General features: G+C 44.7%; 1 protein-coding gene across 1 annotated transcript in view; it reads right to left on the reverse strand.

Annotated features, from left to right (window-relative positions):
- Positions 1-24,965, reverse strand: part of SUSD3 (sushi domain containing 3) — a 54,295-nt gene that overhangs the window by 12,651 nt on the left and 16,679 nt on the right. Inside the window, exons 2-4 of the mRNA XM_063123387.1 lie at positions 7,408-7,596; positions 4,751-4,898; positions 1,859-2,017 (exon numbers count right to left, since the gene is read on the reverse strand). Coding sequence (XP_062979457.1) covers positions 1,859-2,017; positions 4,751-4,898; positions 7,408-7,596 — 496 coding nt within the window. The remainder of the gene's footprint in view (positions 1-1,858; positions 2,018-4,750; positions 4,899-7,407; positions 7,597-24,965) is intronic.

Below are 24,965 nucleotides of genomic sequence, written 5' to 3' on the forward strand. Positions count from 1 at the left end.
TGTTGTACTGCTGCTGCCAGGGCCAGCCACGTATGCACCGGGAACTGGTGGTACTTGCTGCCACCAGTATTGTTTGTTTATTTATTTGTTTATTTATTACATTTTTATACCGCCCAATAGCCGAAGCTCTCTGGGCGGTTCACAAAAGTTAACCCCGCTGGATCCTACCCTTATTTATTTATTTATTAAGGATTTTTATGCCGCCATTCAGCCAAAAAAGGCTCTCATGGCGGCTTACAAAAGTATTTCTTGACAGTCCCTGCCCACAGGCTTACAATCTAAAAGACATGACACAAAAGGAAAGGGGATTGGGAGGGAGGAGGAGGAGGGGGAAAAGGAAAGCAAATTCAGGCACTACAATCTTAGTTGCAAAGTTCAGCAGTTACAGTTGGTAGCAGGAGGGAGGGGGCTCTCAGCTGGAGCTGGACCCAGGCACGGTGGAGAGGTGCCTGGCTGCTGCTTCCTCCCTCACTGGTGGCCTCTGCAGAGACAGTTGGTAGCAGGAGGGAGGGGGCTCTCAGCTGGAGCTGGACCCAGGCACGGTGGAGAGGTGCCTGGCTGCTGCTTCCTCCCTCACTGGTGGCCTCTGCAGAGACAGTTGGTAGCAGGAGGGAGGGGGCTCTCAGCTGGAGCTGGACCCAGGCACGGTGGAGAGGTGCCTGGCTGCTGCTTCCTCCCTCACTGGTGGCCTCTGCAGAGACAGTTGGTAGCAGGAGGGAGGGGGCTCTCAGCTGGAGCTGGACCCAGGCACGGTGGAGAGGTGCCTGGCTGCTGCTTCCTCCCTCACTGGTGGCCTCTGCAGAGACAGTTGGTAGCAGGAGGGAGGGGGCTCTCAGCTGGAGCTGGACCCAGGCACGGTGGAGAGGTGCCTGGCTGCTGCTTCCTCCCTCACTGGTGGCCTCTGCAGAGACAGTTGGTAGCAGGAGGGAGGGGGCTCTCAGCTGGAGCTGGACCCAGGCACGGTGGAGAGGTGCCTGGCTGCTGCTTCCTCCCTCACTGGTGGCCTCTGCAGAGACAGTTGGTAGCAGGAGGGAGGGGGCTCTCAGCTGGAGCTGGACCCAGGCATGGTGGAGAGGTGCCTGGCTGCTGCTTCCTCCCTCACTGGTGGCCTCTGCAGCGAATGAGCACCATGAGCACCATCCTATGCTTATTTACCTTAGATAAAATCCTATCAAACTCAATGGGACTTTTTTCTTTCCAACAGTGAATCTGCTGGAATTTGCAACCTTTTGTCTATATCTGTCTGATGCCACAGAAGAACACCTTTGAAGCACCTGGGACATCTCCTTGCTCCATGCTTGTGTGCCATACAAGAGCACTAATCAGCCAATTGGGTCTTTATGATACCAGTTACCCTCCTTTCTTCCATTCCTGGAAGAATGGGATTACTTAAAAGTCAACTGAAAGACGGACATTACATATTAAGTGCCAAGTGTAACTTGGTCCTTAGTTATCTCCAATGCATACAGTTCAACTTTTGGGTTTTATGTAGCATCATTCCAAAGAAGACTGCATCACATATACTAAGGTGGTATATGTTAAATTAAATCATTACATGTAGATAGAGCCTGAAGGAGCAACACAGAGAATGATCAAAGGGTTTCATTTGAAACATGGTTTTTGGACTGAAAACAGAACATTTTGCAATGCTTTGAATGACAGAGGCATTTAGCACTCTGCAGGATGGAGCCCGTACTGTTAAAATATAGATATATGGCAAAGAGTGAATAGATCTGTACAAAGATGAGAGTTTTCCATCATTTGCTGATGCCTAGCATTTTAAAATGATCTGCTTCTTTCATGACAAGCAACAGTGTAAAAGCTGTTCAGAAATGTGCCATGAAAGTGGCTAACTTACCTGCAGAAGCCTTGGTTGTCATATGACATGTTATTACCATCATCAGATACTGGCTTGATTTTTTTATTATTGTTGTTATTCCTGCCTTTAAAACCAAAGTAAGCCGCTTGCATGTTTTCTAGTTCTTCACTTCTGAGCTGGTACCACAGCTGCATATCCCTGTCAAAACAGGCACCGTTTTACCCATCTACAGCAGATATCTATGGTATATCTCCAAATATGATGGACATCAAACACAGCCTAAATGTTGGAAGTAACAACGTATGTCAGCCTGCACAGTTTTTCCCATTCTTGGGGGAGAGGTGTTTGGGGAATTGATGCAGATCCACAGCCTCTCCCAGGACATTTCCTTTTAGCCCTCTCTTTCCACAGCATTATGGAGGAGGTGTGGAGCTAGGAGGAGGGAGGAGAAGCCACTGGGGATGGGCAGCAGTGCTCAGCTTAGTGCTGTGAAGGGAAGCGCTAGGCAAAGTGGCTACAGAAACTGCTCACATCCTCGTTCCCCAGAAGGCATCAAAAACCCACCAAACAGTTGCTATTGCTTCAAGCAGACTTCACTTCACAGCACTGAGCTGAGCACCAATTTCCTAAACAATTATTATTTAAAGTGATGCTGGTGACCAGCATCAGCCACAGTGGGCCCCAGCATTTGCCCACTCATGCTGGGTGCTGGCACTGAACCTGTTCTGTTCCATTACCTCTGGCTTGTCTAGAATGAAAGATTTAGGGTGCAATCTTATGCATGATTAGACAGAAAAAAGCCCTACAACTCTCAGCATTCCCCAGTCAGCATGGCTAGCTGAGGAATGCTGGGAGTTGTAGGACTTTTTTTCTTTCTAAACATGCACTTGATTGCACCTTTAAACTTTAACTACAAGACAGCAGCAGCAGCCAGCGACCGCTGGTATGGGAGGTAGAGATGCAGAGAACAGTATGTTAAGTAGGGCTGTGTACGGACCCCCCAAACTGCTTCGTGGCCTGATCCGGAACTTCCAGATCGGGCCCGAACCGCTTCGGGTCAATCCGATCCTCCCCCGCTCCGTTCTGCAGAGTGAGATCTGGAGGGCCAGATTGAGATTTTGCCCCCCGTTTCCCCACTTACTTGCCTCTGCGGCAGACGGCGGAGGCATGTAAGTAGGTAAGTGGGGACAAAATGGGGGCCGAATAAGCCCCCTCCCCCTGCCCCCTTACCTGGCTCCGCCGCCATCGCTGTACAGACTGCACCGCCGCTGCCACCAGGTAAGCTCCCCCCCACTTACCTGTGTCCATTGCGGTCCGGTGCCGGCTTCAACTGAGGCCCAGGCCTCAAGCCCCCCTCCCCTTATCTGGCTCCACCGCCATTGTTGCACAGACTGCAGCGGTACTGGTGGCGCCAGGTGAGCCCCTCTCCCCCCACTTACCTGCGTCCAGAGCGCCGTATCAAGGTGAACTGCCTCGCCTCGATCCGCAGCTCCCCTGATCCGATTCGGATCCGCCTTTGGCAGAGGCGGATCGGGTCGCTCTGCTCCGCTCCGGACTCGGGGAACCAAAACGGAGCGGAGCACAGCCCTAATGTTATGTAACTTCCTAGATTTCTGGTCCTTGCTGCTTTCTCAGATATGGGAATGGTTACAAGGAACTCTGGAGTAGCAACACTAGAATCAAGCTCTGATTCTGTCAAACATATAATGTTTTTAACACTTACTTCATCATCAGTCATCTAGGTTTCACAGAGCCAAAATGATGTGGTTGCATGTGATACGGGTAATCTCAACGGGCTTTTTTGTTTCCTCCCAAAAGGAAATGTATAGCGTTACCAGCCATTGATCCCATGCGCAGTGCAGCTCCCTCAGACTGAAGGGTAACCACGCAATGGATTTCTCCCTAACATCCTTCTGGTGAGTGGCCTTGGGAAAATGCCATGTAGGGGAAGATTGAAATTACCACAACTTGAATAAATGCCTGGTCACCGTTCTACATTCAGAAACTCAATGGACTGTGAATTGAATCTTACTTTCACAAGACTATTTTATTACCCGGATATTGGAGGTTGTGGGGGGAACAGAGAGAGAGATTGACCCTGTTCGGACAAAATGCTAAGCCACAGTGGTTAAGCATTTTGAGCTAAACATTATGGCTGTGCACGTCATGTGAGCCATTCCTAACCATGGTGGCTACACAACCATGGTTCAAACATATTCACAGTGAGGGTTCCTCTTTTATTGCTTTTGGTTTTCACTAATCATTTGCTGCAAAAGGGTTAGCGGCCTAACCATGGCTTAGCGTGTTGTCTGAACAACAGGCCTATTGTGTGGTGATTCTTCCACCTCCAATGTGTTTCTTTGAATTTTACCACAAATGTTCACTGTGGTAGAGGACATAGAGAACTATGGGAATCTTCCAACTAGCCCTTCCATTCGTGAACAAGAAATAAATGAACAGCAAAGAGAAAAGCAGTTGTAGAGCAATAGTTTAAATTTCACTTGATATCTTAAAATAGGGGGTGAGGAACCTCTTTCAGCCCAACGGCTGAATTCAATTTTGGAGGAACTCTCAGGGGCCACATTCCAGTGGTGGGTGCGAAGGAGTGCAAAGGGGGCGGGGCCAAAGGCAAAAAGGCCATGGCCAAAAATGATAGCATATTTTTAGCTGAAAACTCTTAATGGCTGTAACTAGGCCTTGGGAGAGACATTTCAACCTTTTAGAATGGAGGGTGGGGAAAAACTGTCCCAAAGCCAGAAAACCACCAATCCATGGTTGGGGGGGAAGGAGAAACAGCGTGGCCTTCTGGGGAATCCCAGAGAGCTGGATTGGGACCGCAGGAGGGCCACATATGGCCCCCAAGCCTGAGCTCCCCCATCCCTGCCTTAAAACCTTGGGCTTAAAAGACTTCCCTTGTCAAACATGACATACCTTTGAGCTCTTCTTCTCTCACTTTTCTTAACACATTTGATAAGACAGCAGGTTAAAAAAGCCATAGACATCAGCAGAATAATGGCGCAGCTCACGATGGAGGCAATCACGGCAACTTTAAATCCAAAAGTTTCATATTTGGGTATGGCTGGAATAAAGCAAACACAGCCTCAGATTGACGTCTGTATCGATAGCCTCTGCCTCCTTCCCACGCCTGGTAACAAACCCTTCACTTCAGCATGCATTGACAGTTGGAGTGTTTCCGGCTTCATTCCAATCAGGGAACATCTCAGAGCAGACTATTTAAAAGTGTCCTATTTATAAGCAAGCAATGAAATCCTCACAAGTCGGCGTAGCAATTAATCCGGCGTGATGCAGACAAGAACAAAGAAAGGCGGGGGGAGGCAATCTCAGGGCTGGGCACCTGCCAAGGCCACGCCCCCACAGGGGGCCCACTGCCAATCTCCAGAACCTTACACACACACACACACACACACACACACACACCCTCTTTGTTGCTGCCTGTTCACCTGCCCTCTCTGAGTCAATGAGCAATGACACCCACATACTTCCTCTGGGCCGTGGTGCAGAGAGAAAGGCAAACAAATGTGCAGCAGCAACAAGAATGGCAGAGGGGAGTGGCCGGGCCCACTAAAGAAGGAGGGGTAATCTGGGCGGCTTTAAAAGGGGGTTAGACAAACTCATGGAGGATGAGGCAATCAATGGCTACTAGTCAAGATGGCCGTCTGTTATCTCCTGTATCAGAGGCAGTATGCTGGGAACGAGGGTTGCAGGATGCTGTTGCACTCCTGTCCTGCTTCCTGTGAGCAGCTCCTTGGTCACTGTGAACAAAAATCTGGACTAGATGGACTCTTGGTCTGATCCAGTGTGGCTCTTCTTATGTTCGTATATTCTTATGAAGCTCTTTTAATCTTGACATAAAATACTCCTGGTGTTCAGTCCTGCCTAACGAAGTGGCTACCAAGTTTTGAACTTGCTGTAGCTTTTGGATGCTCTTCAAGGGCATCCCCCTAGCACTGCGCCACAGTAATCTGTACTTCTGTACTCAGTCTAATGACAGGCTGAGTGATTAGACAGTGCAGAGATAACTGTGCTCAAATCACCTCTGCCCAATACATGAAGGCTGATGAAGCAGGCGAAGCTGGTAAAAGGCACTATGAGCTACAGATGCCTCGTTGGTATCCCGTGGTACCTCCAAGCTGTGTGACCCCACGCAGTACAGTCTGAATGAATACCACTTCCCTACGTTGATAGGCCATTCACCAGCAGCACATCTGTATTGTCGGGATTGAGCTTCAGTTTGTTAGCTCTCATCCAGACCCTTATTCCCTCCAGACAGATATCTGGAGCTCCACCTGGGTGTAATATAAAGGAGAAATTGAGCTGAGTCTTAACTGCATATTGACTTATATCCATAACTGGGTGTCAAGGGTTAACATGGGGCTAGGTAATGTTTTAATGAGATACCTCTTGCGTTAGGCTCCAAAGACTGTTGCCAGTTGCTTCCTGGGATGGGAAACACTTTTAACCTGGCTATGCAACTACGGTTCAGTACAGCACGCGAGTTCAGGCGAGTGGGAAAGGCACGAGTGGCCTGCCATTTTAAAATTAGATAGGGATCCACTTCAGACCTATCAACAATTTATAGTGCTGAAAGCCTGGGGCTTGGCTTCAGGCTTTCTTCCCCAATCTTACACCAACAATAAGATTTATTGAGTCTTATTGTTGGTGTAATAAGTAAGAAAAAGCACAGAGTGAAAAGGAGCTAATATCGTTGCCATTCAAGTCCTATTTGTCAATACCACTGCTGCTTCCTTTTGCTATCCACAGACAATAGCCTAATTGTGCTTTACAAAACTCGCCACGTTCTTAGAACATCAATCATTTTTCAAAAGCTTAACATTAAATAAGTAAAGCTGTTCACAGGCATATGATATAAAAGAAACAGACTTATTGGTCTGACCAGCAATTTTCTAGAAACTGTATCAAGCATGTCTTAAACAAAAATGAAACAACTCCAGGAGTAACTTTCTTAAAATTAGTGGCATTTATATCCAGCATGAAACGATCCAAAAGCCTTTCTTTGACGGTTGCCATTGACATCAGAATGACCTGGTTCACAGTCACCACAGCCTGTTGCAGCTAATTAGCTGCTGTGGGCTGTGGCACGTGTAGGTGCCACATTCGTGATCCAAGCTGCATAGGTGGCTTCTCTTTATGTGGGAACCCAGTGAAGGTGAGTTTTTTGGGGTAGTTCATAAGCCATACAAAACCCATGGATTGTTTTGGACTTGTAGGTGGCTTGTCAACCACCCACCGTCGCTGGGTTCCCATGTAACAAGGAGTTATGGTGTGCCTGCACCATGTCCTGAATATTCAATATGGCAGCTGCCGCTGCAATGAAAAACCCCACAGGGAAATTAATCCACCGTGGATTCTCATATTGTGCTAACTGGGCTAATATGACTACAGCAGTCTAGATTTCAGTGATAAGAGTAATGCATATAATCTACTCTTCTTTTTGTATCCGTCATCACCTGGTTTGCCAGTGCTATGGAACACTTATATGTCAGAAAAAATATAAGGTGAAGAATTATGCAAATCACATGCAAAAATAATAATAAAGAAATACTTACGCTTACACGATGGAATGTCTGCTGTCCACTGCGTACCATTTCCTTTCCAAATGCAAGTGACGACTCCTTGTCCAATCAGCTGGTGTTCTGCAGAACACCGAAACGTTATTACTGTGCCAACAGTGGTACCGTTGCCATGGATTATCTGGGATGTGCCAAGGTGAGGTGGAAATATTTGGTTGCATTGCCCTGTTGAAAGAAGTGGGAACCAGTTGCTTTACTTATATCAACATGTTCTTCCAGCAGACCTATAAGCTTAAACATCTTTAACATTAACCCATCTTGATATTACCACAAGATTAAAATAACCATGAATGAATTATATTATATCTGGTGTCGCAGACTGGCTAAGAGTGTAAACTGTGACCGTGGAATTCCTGGTTTCAAATCTCAGCTCAGGTAAACTCACTAGGTAGAGGTAGGCTAGCCTCTCAGCTTCTGTGTCCCCAGTTGCAACAGGACAAGGGGGTGGGGTGGGGTGGGCGTGAAGTAGAACTGAGTGATTTGCAATAAATCTGAAAGGATGTCTGATTCCCAATTGTTTGACAACAGCAACAAAATTAAAAAGCACACACACACCCCACACACACAGACACTCCCAAAATTATGCTGCTAAAATGAAGAAAACTTAGGGTAACCAGGAGTAGATTTTTGTGCGACCTCCATTCAGTTCTGGTACTCAGAATTAATTTGTGGGCTCAGAATTCTTTAATGTTAACTGTATGCCTTTTTGCACCAGGATCCAGCTGGTGGATCTAAGGGTTCTAGCAAACAACAACACAGATCCCACAAGCTTGAAGTCTGCCCACTCCTGCAATAAGGGATACCTGTGTTGGCCTACATTACAGAGCCAACATAAATATTATTCAGAGTATGCATATGGATTGTTTTACATGCTTGAAACGTGCTATATAAATGCTAAGTAGCAGCCTTAGAGATGGGGGAGAAGATTTACATGCTCTGGATCTACGCTACAAAGAGTAAACAAGCTAACTGGATTGTAAGTGTAAAGCAGCCAAATATTGACAATCCTAAAGAGATAAATATTATTTCCTCTCCGTCAACTAGATTCCCAGCCTCATATCTCATTTTGAAAGCAATGTCGGTTGCGTTAGCCCAAAAATGTCCATATCTGAATCACTGAAAACATCATTTCTACAAGTATGTTCAAACACAAAATAATTTAAACACTTCACATTGCCATGTATTATGGCTAAAAAATATTCTAACTAATTAAATGTATAACAAAACAACACAGACACTGATATGACACTTCCTACTCCTTTAAAATATAATTGGAATGATTAAAGCTGAATCCTATGCACACTTTCCTGGCAATGAGTCTCATTGAGCATAGAGGGACATGCTTCTGTATTAACATGGATGGCGTTGCACTGTAATTTAGTCTAATTATTGGCTATCCTGGATTTTAAAAAATACAATAATGAAAATACAAATCCTTAATTTTAAAGGACTCATCAGTATTATGGCATTTTCCTGGATTTGGGGTTGACCTGAATAGTTTCTCTCTCTTTTTCAACACAGTAGGTCTGAATTTTAATTATTGTGGCTCAACAGTATTTAGACTCGGTAGTATTCGAGCCAGTGTGGTGTTGTGGCTAGATGTTGAACTGGGAGTCGGGAGATCTGGGTTCTAGTCCCCACTCGGCCATGGAAACCCACTGGGTGACTTTGGGCCAGTCACAGCCTCTCAGCCCAACCTACCTCACAGGGTGGTTGTTGTGAGGATAAAATGGAGAGGAGGAGGATTATGTATGCCACCTTGGGCTCTTTGGAGGAAAAAAGGCAGGATATAAATGCAATAATAAATAAATAAATAAATAAATAAATAAATAAATAAATAAATCTCCAGTTGTAGCAATAATGCCTTCACCGCACAGCAATACAAAGGAAAGACTGGCTCAGGGAAACCATTTTGGCTTTTAGAAATTATGAGTGCTCAATTGCTTCAGGCTTAATTTCAGAACTTAAACAAGTCATGATCTTCCCCTTTTAACAATGGGAGAATGTTCATTGGAAAAACCAATCAAGACACTGCAGCACATCTAAAGCGAAGCTCTGGTTAGAAATGGCCTCCTCCTTCCAGCACTATTACCCAACATCAGCATAGAATCATAGAATAGCAGAGTTGGAAGGGGCCTATAAGGCCATCGAGTCCAACCCCCTGCTCAATGCAGGAATCCACCCTAAAGCATCCCTGACAGATGGTTGTCCAGCTGCCTCTTGAATGCCTCTAGTGTGGGAGAGCCCACAACCTCCCTAGGTAACTGATTCCACCGTCGCACTGCTCTAACAGTCAGGAAGTTTTTCCTGATGTCCAGCTGGAATCTGGCTTCCTTTAACTTGAGCCCGTTATTCCGTGTCCTGCACTCTGGGAGGATCGAGAAGAGATCCTGGCCCTCCTCTGTGTGACAACCTTTTAAGTATTTGAAGAGTGCTATCATGTCTCCCCTCAATCTTCTCTTCTCCAGGCTAAACATGCTCAGTGCTTTCAGTCTCTCTTCATAGGGCTTTGTTTCCAGACCCCTGATCATCCCAGTTGCCCTCCTCTGAACACGCTCCAGCTTGGCTGCGTCCTTCTTGAATTGTGGAGCCCAGAACTGGACGCAATACTCTAGATGAGCAAAGCAAGAAGCTCCTGGAGCTCCTGCACCACTTCTTGTTCTGTGCCCACAACATCGCTAGCAAGCACACTGATGACAGAAGTGGCGCCCATTACTTCAGTTGAAGAACCCCAGCGCAGCCAATTACTGCTGACGCTGCTACGGAAAAGGTCACTCCGTAGGGTTGGGCTATATGAGCCAGGGGGCGGTGACAGTGGCAGGGAGACTGTAGGATCCTGTGGATCCATGTCTTTCCCTTCCCTGCCCATTACAATGCCCCCTTCTTGAACTCTATGGGGTCATCCAAGGTTGCTGCTTAGACTTCGGAAGAGTAGCCACTCTGGTGCTTTCTGTGGCACTTGTGATGGGAGGGGGAAATGGCTTAACCTCAGAGTCCCCTTCTCAAGTTCATATAAATGTCTACAGTCTGGGGAGGGGGAAAACCACCACGTCCTATGGTCCCTGAGACGGTCTCCCAACAACCATATGATTGCTCTGCCTGCTTATCCCTGAAAGGAATATATTAAGAAAAATATATTCAAATATATGCATAGTGTCAGGTCCCACATGGGTTGCAGAGTTGTATAGCTTTCTTCTAGATCAAATCCAGAGCCCAGGGAAGGGCCTTCAATCACATGTGAGGTTGTGCCATTCATAGTGCTGGCGAGATATGATCTATGATGAGAGAAGCAAGAGGAACAGTCATTTAACAAGCAATTCAAATAAGCAGAGCCAAGAAGACAGACTAAAGGTAAGGGAATAGATAGGTAGATAGATAGCTGGATAGACAGGATGACTACTTAAGCATCACCAAAGAAATAAAATAACATGCAGACTTATGCAAATTTAGGAATGAGGCATTGGATCCAGCACCTGCCTCCCATGGATGGAAGGGCTGGGCTTGCAGAAGATGCCTCCATTCAATTTTCATTGATTCTCCTGACCTCCCATATCACAGCTCAGTCCGTTTAGCAGCATCCCTGAATTCTCAAGGGCCTGGAGGGACCACTATGGGGAGGAGGAACTGCTATGAGGAGAAGGGGGTGGGGATATCTGTTTCTGCTAGCCCAGTCGCCTCAAACTGGATCCAACCTAATAACTATATTTAAATAGAAACACAATACATGGTGGGCAACACTGACCAGGTGGCCTCCCTGCCTGCTCAGCCTGTTCTTGAGGTGCTCACTGCTGATGGGCAACTTCAAGGCCGCTGCTCTCCCTTCCTATAGTTCTTTACCTATAAACCAGAAATCAGACTAGACAGCCCTCTGAATGCCTTCAAATCTTCTGTAAAGCAGGACACATGGCCACTGTCACCCCCTTACCCCACTTTCTCTGTGGTGCTCACGAGGAGGCATTCTTGACTTCTTTTTTTATCAATTCCCACTCAGCTGCACTCAGTATTTGTAGAGTAATTAAAAAGTCTTGAGCTTTGTCGGCTTTTCTTCTTGAGCTGCGTATTTTCAAACATCCCCTTCACTTGACCCCTTCAAAGAGTGCTTAAGACTGGTCAGCTGATGGCCTATTAAGCTGCATGCACGTGCCCTGGTGTGCCCTTCTCGCCCTAATTGCCTTATGTTATCACCACTTGGACTTGTGGAAAGGATTTGAAAACCCATCATTACCATAAATCAGGGGTGGGGAACATGTGGCCCTCTAAACGTTGTTGGACTGCAACCCCCATCATCCCTAACCAGCAGAGCCAATGGTGAGGGATGCTGGGAGTTGCAGGGTGATGCATTCCCCATCCCTGCCATAAAGGATGCATTTCCCAAGATTCAATACACAAGTTCAAAAGAGCTGCCCAGTATTTGGATGCCTGTCTGAAACGTATTCTGGCTCCTTAACTTCCAATCTTGAAATTAAGCTTAAATCTTCCTATATCAGATCCAGTATTTCTTCCCTGAGGTTTGCTTGGAAACGTACGTTCCGAATTGGGGTGGTCCTGATTTTCTCTTCTTGTATAAATCACTGTCCTAATTTTGTTCCTATTTTTGCCTTTGGGGAATAATACGTTCTTCGTTCTTTGGTGTGCAAGTTACTAGTGCTGTCATTTTTCAAGGTTCAGTTCCCTCCCCAGGGACACTAGAAGTGAATCGGTGGATAAAAGCATCTTGTCATCAGTGTACATGTAGGCTGATGCACATGCTTGAACACTAAGGTAAGGCGCACGCGCACACACACACACACACACACACACACACAGAGAGAAGCTGCTTCTACTTCTGCTGCTGTGGTCTGCTTTGAATGTGGAAAAATGTTCTTTTTCAGGTCTGTCTTTAACAGAAAGAAGGAACACCCTAAACTGGGCTGGCCTAAGTTATTTTGCCACCTTCAGCAAAAGATAAGATGGCCCCACTTTCCATGTCAGTGAAAGCTGATGGTTCCTATTTCAGTGGGGCAGTGAATCTGCTCTGGGGTTCAGTCAGAACTCAGAAGGAGCTATCTAAAGTGCTGAACCCTAGCCCCCAAAATGGGTTCAGCACTTTGGATAGCTCCTTTAGATGCTGGCTGGTTCTGACTGAAACTCAAGAGCAGATTCACTGCCCCACTGAAATAGGAAATGGTCATGCAACTCAGGAGGAATGGCCATGGGGTGCTCCTGCTGCTCCCCATATGCCTTAGCATCTGTCACCTATGGTGGCCACCCCAGTCTGCCTAATGATAGGGTTGGCCCTGCATACTGCCTAAAGAAGGTGTGGGAGAGTCTTTAACAATGTGCAAGCAGGGAAATATTGTGAAATATTGGGAAGCTATATATGGAAATACCACATCAGCAAATCTCTTGCACTGAAGCCTTTAGGCCAAACCACATTTCCACTGGAAGTTCTGGGACTGATATCCCATTTTTGAATATCAGAAATGGGAGCCATGGGGCAGAAGGAAGGGACCAATTAGTTAGGGATATTTAACCATTTCTCCCATGCTGTTTCCCTGATCAAAATCTCCTCCGAAACCTGTTTTCTACAAGGGAGAGTGAGGGAGAAATACCCTATGGACAAATAGAAGCTTGGGGAAGGATTTTTGTTTTTAAATCAAAAAACAGCATGAGGAGAAAGGCCTCACTGCCACCCCTACCACCATTCAGTGCTCTGAACATATCTGGCTATTCAGTGCTTTGGTTGTGCAATTAGCAAATCAGTAACAAATCTTTTGCTCTATGCAGTGGATGAAAACATTCTGCCCCAGCTGAAGTTTCAAAGTCATCTTTAAAGGCAGCCTTACGTGAAGCACATTACAATAGTCTGACCAAAAAAAGTTAGTGCACCTCCTTAGAGACTAGCAAAGATATAGTGGCATAAGCTTTTGTGGACTAGAACCCACTTCGTCTGAAGTGTCATTTTGATTTTTAGTTGCTGGCTGGTTGCTACCTGTATACAAAGATAGTCCAAAAGGCCATAAAATGCAAAGAGTAGCAGTAGGTCTGTACTATTTTTAAGCAGAGCCCAAATGCATACAAGACTAGAAGGACCCCATTCACAACAGCACAGGAATCCTGCTGGTTATACCATCAATTCCTTACATCACTTTTGAGGCATACAAAATGCACTCTCCTATTTGATCTGGGACATGGACTCCTATCACCTCTATCTAGTTAAGTTACAGGTTTACACAGATCAGAGGACGGAAAGGGAGACATGGGTTTTCTTCATCATCACAGCGAAGTAACTCCTCAGTTCACTTCCCTCTAACAGAGTTGCTATACAGCCACTATTGCATCAGAAAGCCCTGCGTATTGCTGGCTCAACTACAATATCTCCTCAACTGCTACGTTCCCTCAACTGCCAGTACCATTATCTCCAGGGAGAGAGGGAGTGGGACAAACTTATCTGTTTCTGCAAAACCTGGATTAAAAGCTGGTCCCCAGAATTCCTCGTGATTAGGAAGGTACTTGTCCAGCGCAGAAGTAACAACAAAGCTCCTTACTGGAGGAGGCACTTACCAACAACTCCTCAGCTCACTGAGTTCTACTGCTGTTTGCGTTACTAAGAAAGCAAAGAGCCTGTAATGCTCCATTTATACAGGAACACTATTTCATATTATTCTTCAACCACTGGGCTGGATTCAGACTGTGCCATTCTTAGAGTAGGCCCACTGAAATCAACGGGACAAGTAATTATGACCAACTTAAGCCCCATTGATTGCAATGGGCCTCCTCTAATATGACCAAGTCATGATCCAACCCATTGTCTTTGTTATAGCAAATAAATGTGTGCTCAAACAGATAACCCTCAAGTACCTTCAGGCTTTGTGATCAGGAAGCATTATCTGACCTTAGGAGTTAGGTAGACTATATATACCTAAGCAATTTTTTCAAGTGATTTTTTTTCATTTACTACCTTGGGACAATCTTAATTTGACATTCACAACATAGTATCATAGAGTTGGAGGTCTTGTACACCATGGCTGGGCAGAAGGTAGATTTCCAGATGTTTTGGACTTTGGCTCCCAAAAGCCTCTGCTGGCATGGCCAATTGTCAAGAGTGCTGGTAGATAAAATCTGGAACATCCAGAGATCTACTTTCTGCCCAGCCCTGTTATAGGCCCTCTAGTCCAACCCTCTGCTTGATGCAGGATATCCTGAACTAGTACACCTAATTTCTCCTAATGTTCAACCAAAATCTATCATTCTGTGACTAAGACTCTTTTTAAGCAAAACATCTCCTTAAAAAAAGTCCATGTATTCTGACTCAAAGAGATACATATGAAGGAATCATATCAGTCAGAATATATGGAATCTTTGCAAGGAGATGCTTTACTGTGACATTTACGTTACTTTCTGACAAGGAGACAATTTGCTCCAGCTGCTACATTTTCTCATTTACATCAAAGCCAGATTTGATTAAATAAACTGTTGATCACACTCATGGATCAGCAAAGATACTGAGTCTTTTTGTCCTTTCTCTCTCTCTGAAAAGAACAATTCAAGAAGAATTAGCCAAATTAAAATGATAGCCTATTTAAAGACAGTGATGAGAAAACCTTTGATTGAATCCACGCATTCACCAACAGCACTGAAAAACTGACTTATAACACCTTGGATAAATATAACGATGCTCTAATTAAAGGAGAGCCATAAACCAAAGGTGTTGTATAGTCACATCTTGACTGTTATTCTCTAGTTAAAATAGGCAGCAATGGATATTGCTGGAGCAATTATCCTTCTAAGCATGCCATTTTCAATTGGTTTTTAATTCCTGGAAGAGATGCATACCATTCTCTCTCTTATTCTTTTCTTTTGTAGTTATCGCATATCACAGTGTTGCTAACTCTGATTTTTCTCCCTTTTCCACTGGGGAGAATTTAATCACATTATATACGTTCTATCATGCCAGTGAAAAGTAAATAGGGAGAAGACAAGGCCAAGTATTTAATGAATCACTTAATTTCTATGTTTAATAACAAGGGAGTCTAAAGAGGATCAAATGAAAAGCAAGTTTTACAACTTTTAAGACACAAAAATATTGCTTCCTTTCCATGGTCTTAATAATAGTTATATGACTATGGATATTTGTCCCATTCCTAAGTGTGATCCCAGTCCTACAAATCAGTTTTAGCTGATGGACATGTAACTTAAACCAGGAATGTAGAACTTCAGACCCGGGGGCCAAGTCCAGCCCTCTGGGTTTCCCTAGAAAGCCACACCCCTTCCCCCCTTTCCCCCTAACCACCAATCATTTGCTGGTTTCCTGGCTTTGATGCAGTTTTCTCCCCCATTCCAAAAGGTTGAAATACCTCTCCTAAGGCTTAGTCACTGGCAGCAAGAGCTTTATGCTGAAATATGCTAGTCTTATGGCCCTGCCCCTTCTGCCTTTGGCTCCACCCCCCTTTGCCTTCCACCTCAACCACTATTGGAATGAGCTTCTCTAAAATGGAATTCGGCCCTCAGACTGAAAGCAGTTCTGCACCCCTGCATACAATCAGCATGTGGAAGGGAGATTGGGAGAGCAGCGGTACACCCAACCTCAACACATTGATCGTAACTTGTGCCCACACATAGGATCTGCATACAAGAAAAGATTGACATAAAGTAAGGAGCAGGGCCAGCAGGCAGAAAACCATTCCCATCCCCATGTGTTGATGGCACAGATTTTAGTTGCCTGCACAGGGCTGTTGAGAGTAATCGTTTTGTGCTGGAAGGACTAGATTAGCTCCTAACTCTGGCAAATAGGGCAAAGACATCCTGCTAAGAATACCGCCTTGCTCTATTAGGCCAAGGAACAATCCCGCCCTTCGTCTCCAACCGGTGAGACGCTTCTGCAAAGAATACTAACAAGGAATAATAGAACCTGCCAGCCTTCGTCATTTATCTCCAGCATCTGGTAATCAAATCGGTCCTGCTCTGCACTGCCGTCTAGCTCAGAAACCTCACCTGGCAACATGTATAATAAAGGGCTTTTAGTAGTGTGTAGCTTCAGAGGCAGTTATACCAACATCCCTGCACAAACCCCTTATATAGCCCAGGATGGCTGCTGTACCAAGCAGGGGATGAGTAAGAGCTTTGCAACACTTGGATTGGTACACTCTGTACCATGAAGTGCTGCACAACGGCCCTTAAGATCAGGCTGTTGAGGTCTCGCCTGCAGCTCATTTACAAACTCTCCCGGCCAGTCATTAGCCTAGCTGTGGCTGTTAAAATGTGCATCTATAATTCAATTACTTTGTCAAATCCGACAGCTGCAAATACTATTCCACAATGTCTAAGCCTCAGTCATTTAAAAGTTTTAATAATTTAAGATAGCCTTTCCCAACCTGTTGCCCTCCAGATGTTTTGGACTTCAACCCAGAGAGCTTCGGCTGTGGCGCGGTATATAAATGCAATAAAATAAATAAATAATAAATAAATAAAGCCCCATCAGCCCCAGCCAGCATGGCCCATGGTCAGGAATGCTGCAAACTGTAGTCCAAAACATATGGAGGACAGCAGGTTGAGGAAGGCTATTTTAAGGTTTAATAATTCTAAAATAAAATCCAATGTAAGGATAATGGGTGTGCCAAGAAGCCTTAGCCATCTGGGGCACCATACAGCCATTGCCTTCAAACAGAATTGCCAACTCTCTTACATAGCCCAGATGGATACTACTTTGGCATGGTAATGCAGTATACATAGGGACATGATGACAGTATAGAACCCAGCCTGGGAAAGGGGTTCTGTTCCACCAGTGACATTACTAAATCAAGCCTAAAAACACTATGGAATAAGTCCCATAAAACCAATGTATTTTGCTTGCTATCCACCACAAAATGTGCAAATTGCATTAATGCCATGCAATAGAATTGGCTCTGGCTATCGATGGGCCCATTCAGAAGACACCTTAAACCATGGCTTTAACCATGGTTGTTAAGCCAGAAAGCCGGGCTGTGTTCAGAAGGCACCTTAAACCATGGCTTTAATGACAGTGAATACGGCTTTTTGCTTTATTCACCATGGTTAAAGCCATGGTTTAATGGGTCTTCTGAACGGGGCCATAGTGTTTTCACTCTTGCCATCAGCACCGAAAGTTTTCCCCTGGAAAAGGACAAGCAATTGGAAGGGGGGTGGGGAGAGATTCTTAGTGTGTTGCTAAATAAGTTCCCTTTGTTCTTTTTATGACTAGCTGACATAAAATTAATGTGAAATGAATAACAGGAATGAGTAACAGAATATGCACAGTGCAAAAAATATATATCTCTAAAATGTCACCAAAAGACTTGCTCCTTTTTTGCATTTAATTCCTTTCCTTTTCATGTGCAGCTGATCTTGATCTCAGTGACTCCCTATTTGATGATGAGAGTATATAACCATTTTGTTACTTAAGAAGCCTAGCATTAGTGTGTTATTCCTTATTAGTGGAAGACCTTTTGGAATTCAGTTTTATACCTATTTTTATTTTTTAATTATTATTTTTTAATCATAATTAGAGCCAAGCCAAAGAAGGAAGGGAGTCTAGCGGACCAGGTTGCAGGTAACATGAAAGGCTATGGAAGTGTCCAGTTGTTAGAGTGGCTAGGATTGCCTATAAAGCCAGCATAAGAAGTATTTTCCTCAGTGTAAATGATGGTTGTGTTATTATTATTATTATTATTATTATTATTATTATTATTATTATTATATTACATTTTTATACTGCCCAACAGCCGAAGCTCCCTGGGTGGTTCTTAGAGACATCATTTATTCTTAGAGACATCTGCACATAGCTAAATCTGACTGGATTTGTTGCATCAAGATACTATCCTATCCAGTACAGGATCCATGTTTGGATGGGATCTCTCAAGGTTGATCAAAATCTATTTGTGGGTTCCTAGTCAACAGGTGGTTGGGCACTGTATGAACAGAATGCTGGACTAGACGGACCCTTGATCTTATCCAGAATGGCTTTTCCGATGTTCTTATGTAAGAAATCTAGCACTGCAGTGAATGGAAAGAGGTGCTGCAATCAGCCATCAAAAAACACATTGGATTATGGGGGTTTTGGAACCAGAGGGGTCACACACCCCAAACTCCTATTCCTGAAGCAAAAAGCAAATGCAGAGAACATTTGCCTCAGCCCTAATCATTATTCTCTAACAGCACTCATGAATAACCTCTCATCTGTTAAATGTGTGCAGCCAACCATGGTACTTCTGCAGGCACCGCCTAACAATCCATGGGACCCATTAACTAGAAGCCATATCTTCTAATAGAAGCAGCAATGAACAGAAAAGTTAACTTTCCCATGCCCATAGTAAAGCTGAAATATTATCTGAGGATAATGTTCAAATAATGTTCAACATTTCAGACTATCATAAAAGAGCTCCATGAAAACTGTCAAAGCACTCTCAATATAAAGAAACAAAACCTCGAATACCAGCTCCACATTTCTAAAGCATCTATAACTTCCTCATAAAAATTCTAATGTTATCCTCCATCTAAACATCTTGCTGATCTATGAATCAAGGCTCAATAGAGAAAAAACACTTTTTTTGCAGTGAATCTCTCATTAGGTTTGCGCTTGCATGCACAGAATGTAAGAGTGGCCGAAATCCACTCACGATGGTCCTATTATTAAAGAAGCTTTCCTCTTCTGTGGAAAAAAAGAGAGAATGCTATATATTTCATAAAATTAAGTCAAGCTTTTATTAGGATGGAATAAGTGGTTTCATTTTGCAGGAAACAGCCAGCTAACTAACAACAAAGCAGGGCATACTGCAAGTTCAATAAAACACTTTAAATTCCCATTGATTTTGAGGAAAGAATTAAGCATAGATTTAAATCTCCCCCACTGAAATAAACAGAATTTCGAAGTGTTTAACTTCAGCTGCTGTTTTGACCTATGCATATTTATTCAGAAATAAGACCCCATGTTAAAGGAGAACTCTGCCCCAATCCCCACGCCCTAGCAAGTGTGCCTAGATCTGCAGCCTTAAAATGTTAATGCTTCAAACAGAGGTAACAGTTTTGGGACATCCCCAGCAAGCCAACCTGCCAAACCATGTGCAATGGTTTGCATGTGCAGTAAATAAATGGATAAATATTACACAGAGCTACAAAAAAAATAGTATCAAGAATACGGACTACAGAGGACTGGTAAGGGGAAAGGCACAAGCCTTAAACTTATTTCACAGGAAAACATGCAGTCCAATACTTGTTAGTCCAATACTTTTGGAGGCTACCAGGCTGGGGAAGTCTGTTTTAAGGTATGGCTTCATTTTAGGTCTGGGATTTAGGTGTCCTGCTTGTGGATTCCCGGCCAATGGCTGGTTGGACTAGACGGATCCTTGGTCCGATCTAGCAGTGCTCTTACGTTTTTATGAGAAGCACAGAAACAACTGCCTGAATACACATGGTGGGAAACTGAACAGTAGTAGGGTGCTGCAAAAAAGTACAGATGTTTCTAATTTTTCTCATTGGTTTTGAGGGTTCATTTAACCTGCAGTTCCCAGGCTGCAAAGATGTATGATGTGAAAATAAAAGAAAATCCTCATCTCAGCAGCTTAGCTTCTTTCTTTTCAAGAGACATATAAATCTAACAAGCTAACTTTCAAAGGAACGGTTTCTACCGGGCTTTTTTCTTTCAGCTTTTCATAACAGGCAAGTTCTTATAACTGGATGCTCTTCAGTGTTAACTTCCCAAATGATTCCTGGGATGCATCCGAACGACCTCACAATAAAGCCATGACTATGCAGGTTTCAGAATGACATCAATGTGTTTCTGGGTCTTCCAAAGCAATGAAACTGTCTAGTCACTAACAGCTTGCTGATTGCATTCATGCAAGATGGCCCAAATCCCCCGACTTAATCAGGTGGTCTGCTAGAGGAGATGTTCACATGATAAGTCATGCACTGCTTGTGGCTCTGCTTTCCCCAGGAATGAAACCATAAAGATTGATTTTCAGAAGTGATTCTCTGATGGAGGAAGTTGAAGATGGAAGCCAGCCTGGCACCCTCCAGATGTTGAACTACCAACCCCATCATCTCCAGGCAGAATGGGCACACTGGCTTGGGATAATAAGATTTGCAGTATAATCCATATGGGGCATACCAGTTGGGGAAGGGTGATGTAGGTTTCCTAATTGCCCCAGCTCAAGGATAAGCAAATTAATTCCACTTCCAACATTCTGATCTCCTTTACAGAATTGTCAGAATGGACAAAAGACTCTTCTGAGCCCCAAGGGGACCACTGGAATGCCTATACTAAAAAGTAATAAAAATAGCGGAAACACAGGAGTGGATCACCATTTCATTTTTACACCACCTAATAGCTTCTCAAAAGCAGGAAATATAAGCAATGCGTTCTTTCACATGGAGAAGAGTCAGCAGTAGTACATTCCACTGTTCTGAATGATGTGCAGGAGCTAGTTCTGTGCTTATGAATGAGGAACCATGCCCAAATAGACAAGTATTTGTCCTTTGTTTTGAACAAGAATGGGTGTGTATTTATTAATCATGACATTTATATGCCCTTTTTATATTTATATGTCCTTTCTCTAAGTTGCTCAGCGTGGTGTATGTAGTCCACCACCACCACCCAACCCACACACACACACACACACACACACACACACACACCATGTTATGAACTCTGAGTTGTTAGTGGTTAACAACCCACAGACAACCCACAGTGCACTGTTCATACGTAATGACAACCCATGATTTAACGACAATCCATACCCAACCCATACTCAATCTGCACTCACAGGCCATTGCTAGACGACGGGTTAGCCCGGGTTGATACCCGGGCTCACTCCTGTGCGTCCAGATGATGCACAGGGGATCCCGGAGTCAGCCCGGGCTAAACCCTCCCTTGGCTCAGGATAACCAGCACCGATTGTGGCCCAGTATTTCCACAGCCCTGGGCTGAGCTCGGGGCTGCGGAAGGTCAAACCCATTCCACGGCTTTTCCCGGCTACGCGGCTTACTCGCGTGTAGCCGGGAGAAGCTGTGCTGTGCCCATTGGGCCGAGGGGGGGAATCACGGGAGTGGAGAGATGGGGGCAGGGGGGGAAGAGCAGACCCGGCAGGAGAGATGCAGGGAAGAGCGGAGCCAGGGTGGGGAGATCGCTGCTGAGGGGATCAGAGATCGCAGCCAGGGGGGGCGGGGGGGCATCGGACATGGTGGCACGGGTGGGAAGGGCACTGGACATGGCAGGGGCGGGGGGCATTGGACATGGTGGGCAGGCGGGGGGCATCAGACATCGCGGGGGGAATCGTGGGCAGGGGGAGCGGGGAACCCTTTAAAAAAAAGCCTACCTTATCATTGGTGCACTCCTGCGCACATTGCCCCTTTAAATGGAAAAAAATGGCCGACGCCATGGGGCTTTCCTTTACCCCATCGCATGTTACGTGTAGACAGGAGCAACAGCCCGCGCTACTTCTAGCACGGGCTGGCCCCTCCACACACCCAGATTTAAAGGTAGGTCTAGCATGGCCCTAAGTTATCATTATGTGTGAACCAGGTCAATGAATGTGTGGGTGGATTAGGGGAAGCACAGTTAATGACCATGTACTTCCACTTCCCCCTTCCCATCTTTCTTTGCTCCATCACTGTGAGGATAATATACGTTTAAGCCAGATTTGTGTTTTTCAGTGCACAACTAAGCAGCTTTCATCAGAGTGGGTTTTGGTTTTTTGGGAGAAAGAAATGTATATCGTGGAAGGTATCTCTATAAAGAGGGTGGTTGTTTTTTAAATGCCCCTTACATCTCAATCAGAACATTTCATTAAGCTGGGACTATGCTTTAAATCTGCAATCATAAATAATTAAGCCAGAAGTCAATGCCTTTAAGGGGAGGTCAAGCATAATTTTACTAGGAGCCAAAATAATATGGAAAATAATCATTCAGAAAAGTCTGCCCTGTAGAAAATCACATATGTTGCTTTGCAGATAAGTGTTATAAACATGCAATCCCACTGTTTGGCAAGGCAGAAATAATCACAAAAATACCTGGGAAGTTTTCACACATTCTACAATGATTAAAGAGCAGAAGCAGGTTTCTGCTCCCCTAGTTGCAGGGTATTAGGGGTAGATAACAGGTATCAAGAGCAGGTTAAGCTTGTTTATCACTGTAATGAAAAGAAAGACAAAGTGAAATGCTACAGATTAGTTCTAACAGACTTCCTCCTGACTTGATTTACTGTAGCAAAGCGGAGCTGCCCCTGACCTTTTAAATCAATAGAAGCGCATCTGCCTAAGAAACAAGAAAGACGAGCTAGAATTATATTTGATTACTTGCTCAGTACAAATGCAAAACTCGTGTTTAACTTCAAACATGGCTAATTTCATCTACAAAAAAACCAAGGTGTCTTGTGGCACTTTCTGGCATATGTTTTTGTGTACTATAGTCCACATTTAATGAAGAGTTACAGCCTTCTCCACCTGGTGCTCTCCAAATGTACTGGGCTAAAGCTTCCATCAGCCCCAGACTGCATGGACAATCATCAGGGATGATAAGACTTGCAGTCCAAAACATCTAGAGGCTGACTCGTTAGGGAAGGCTGAAGCGAAAACTTATGCTAGAATAAACTTCTTAGCCTCTAAGGTGCCATCAGACTCTTTCTTATTTTTGCTGCAAAAGACAGTGCCATGGCCATCCACTCCCACCTCCACCCCTGGAATTCCTCTGGGTGGAAAATCCAAGAGGTGATGAGTTTATGACCGTGCCTTTTAGGTGCTTTATACAGTTAAGATTCAGGCCTTAGCTAGACCTAAGGTTTATCCCAGGATCGTCCCGGGGTTGTCCCTGCCTGCTCCTGGGATTCCCTGTGTGTCATTTGCATGATCAGGGATGACCCCCGGGACAGTCCCGGGATAAACCTTAGGTCTAACTAAGGCCTCAGACTGACATCACAGGGTTATTATTACTGCTGTGCTTAAAATTTCCCTCACATATATATATATTTACCATTCTCATTCAATTTGATAGAAAAGATATTTCTTTTGGAAAAGAAATTCAAAGGAAAAGAAAATTTCAGAGAAATTGCTCTTATCTTAGTTATAAGGTGGGCAAGGAGTGGGCACAATCTTTCGTTGTACAAACATTTCTCTGGCAGCCTCCAAACTCCTTGGCTTCTCACACTTCAATTAAAGCCCAAGGGAAGACATCATGAGTTAACACCTCCCAGAGGGACTTTTCAGATCTGGAAGCGCAGGCAGCCTGGAAGGCTGCAGAGCAAAGGAGAGCGGGATAACAACAACAGCACCCTCAGCCACATCACAATGATTAAGCTCAAAAACACCACCAAAATAAACTAAAACAATAAGTCTTAAAATGCTCTTTGACTGAGGCAAAAAAATGGAAGCCTCTTTAATGAGGGAAGAACACTTTCAGGAAATTAGAGGACAGATTCTCTGGCACAGCGCTAGCTCCACCTCTTCCTTGGAGCTGGATACAATGCTGTCTACCTCACTCCTACATGGTGGAGTGTGTAGCTTGCCATCACAGTCGATGCTGTGGCATTGAAAGCACAAGAAACAGAAAACTTTAGGAAAAAAGAAAGAAGTTGTGCTACAGCCCCTGCCCATGGTGAACCCTACCTGTGAAAAAGTGCTGGAGAATTTCTCCTTCACCTGGAGAAATGCAATGAATTTCCCCCTCAGTTTCTCTACGCACAGACAGAACGGAGGATTTTGAGAGGCCATTTGTGCACAGCTTTCACGATTAGCCTTCACCTACGTGTACAAAGAATTCTTGGGTTTTCAGGCACACACCTTTGCTGGCCCTTGCTCATCCACTGGTTCACCCATGCATGATTATCACTTACGACTGCAGAAGGCAACTTCCATATGTGAATCGATCATGGCAGGTCAAGCAGCACAACGGGACCTTTCCCCCACGAAAATTCTTCACATCACTTTAAGCACATGGCTTTTGCTTTTTTGTTTTAGTGAAGTAAGATCAACCATTCAGTCTTGAGTCACCTTGAGCATGCTTTTCATCACTCAATAATTACAACATCAAGGGATGGCCTCTACATGTGAGTGAGCCAACACAAACCTGGAATGCACAAGCATCTTTCCACTCACTCTAAAAGGGGATCGAGCCTTTGGGAATACTCCAAGCAAACATTTGCAAAAGCCTGGGGGTTTTGGGAGAATTCAGTGCCATCACTCACAAAGAGCCCACAGCTACTTCTGCTGCTGCTTTTTGTTTCTTCCCCAAGGCACAGAAAGAAACTTCCCTTCAGACAGGGGGACGGTGGTGGCAAAGGCTGAAGCTTTGGGCATGCCTAGGTCTGGTCCAGTTCCTGGCAGGAATGTAAAAGGATGCTCTGTGTGTTATTCCCATTAAGGAGAAGGTTCACAAAGCACTAGAATGGGTCCTAGAACATCCTAGCATTCACAGTCGGAAAATGGTGTTCTTCATATGACTCCCACTGAGGAGAAGGCACCCAAGTGAGAAAAGATATTCTGCCAGCACCTCCACTACATCTGACTTCTCCCGCCACAAGGTATGTTTCTGGGACAGGAGAGGAGGG

The sequence above is a fragment of the Elgaria multicarinata genome, chromosome 3 (genome assembly GCF_023053635.1).
Source record: "Elgaria multicarinata webbii isolate HBS135686 ecotype San Diego chromosome 3, rElgMul1.1.pri, whole genome shotgun sequence".
NCBI lineage: Eukaryota > Metazoa > Chordata > Lepidosauria > Squamata > Anguidae > Elgaria > Elgaria multicarinata.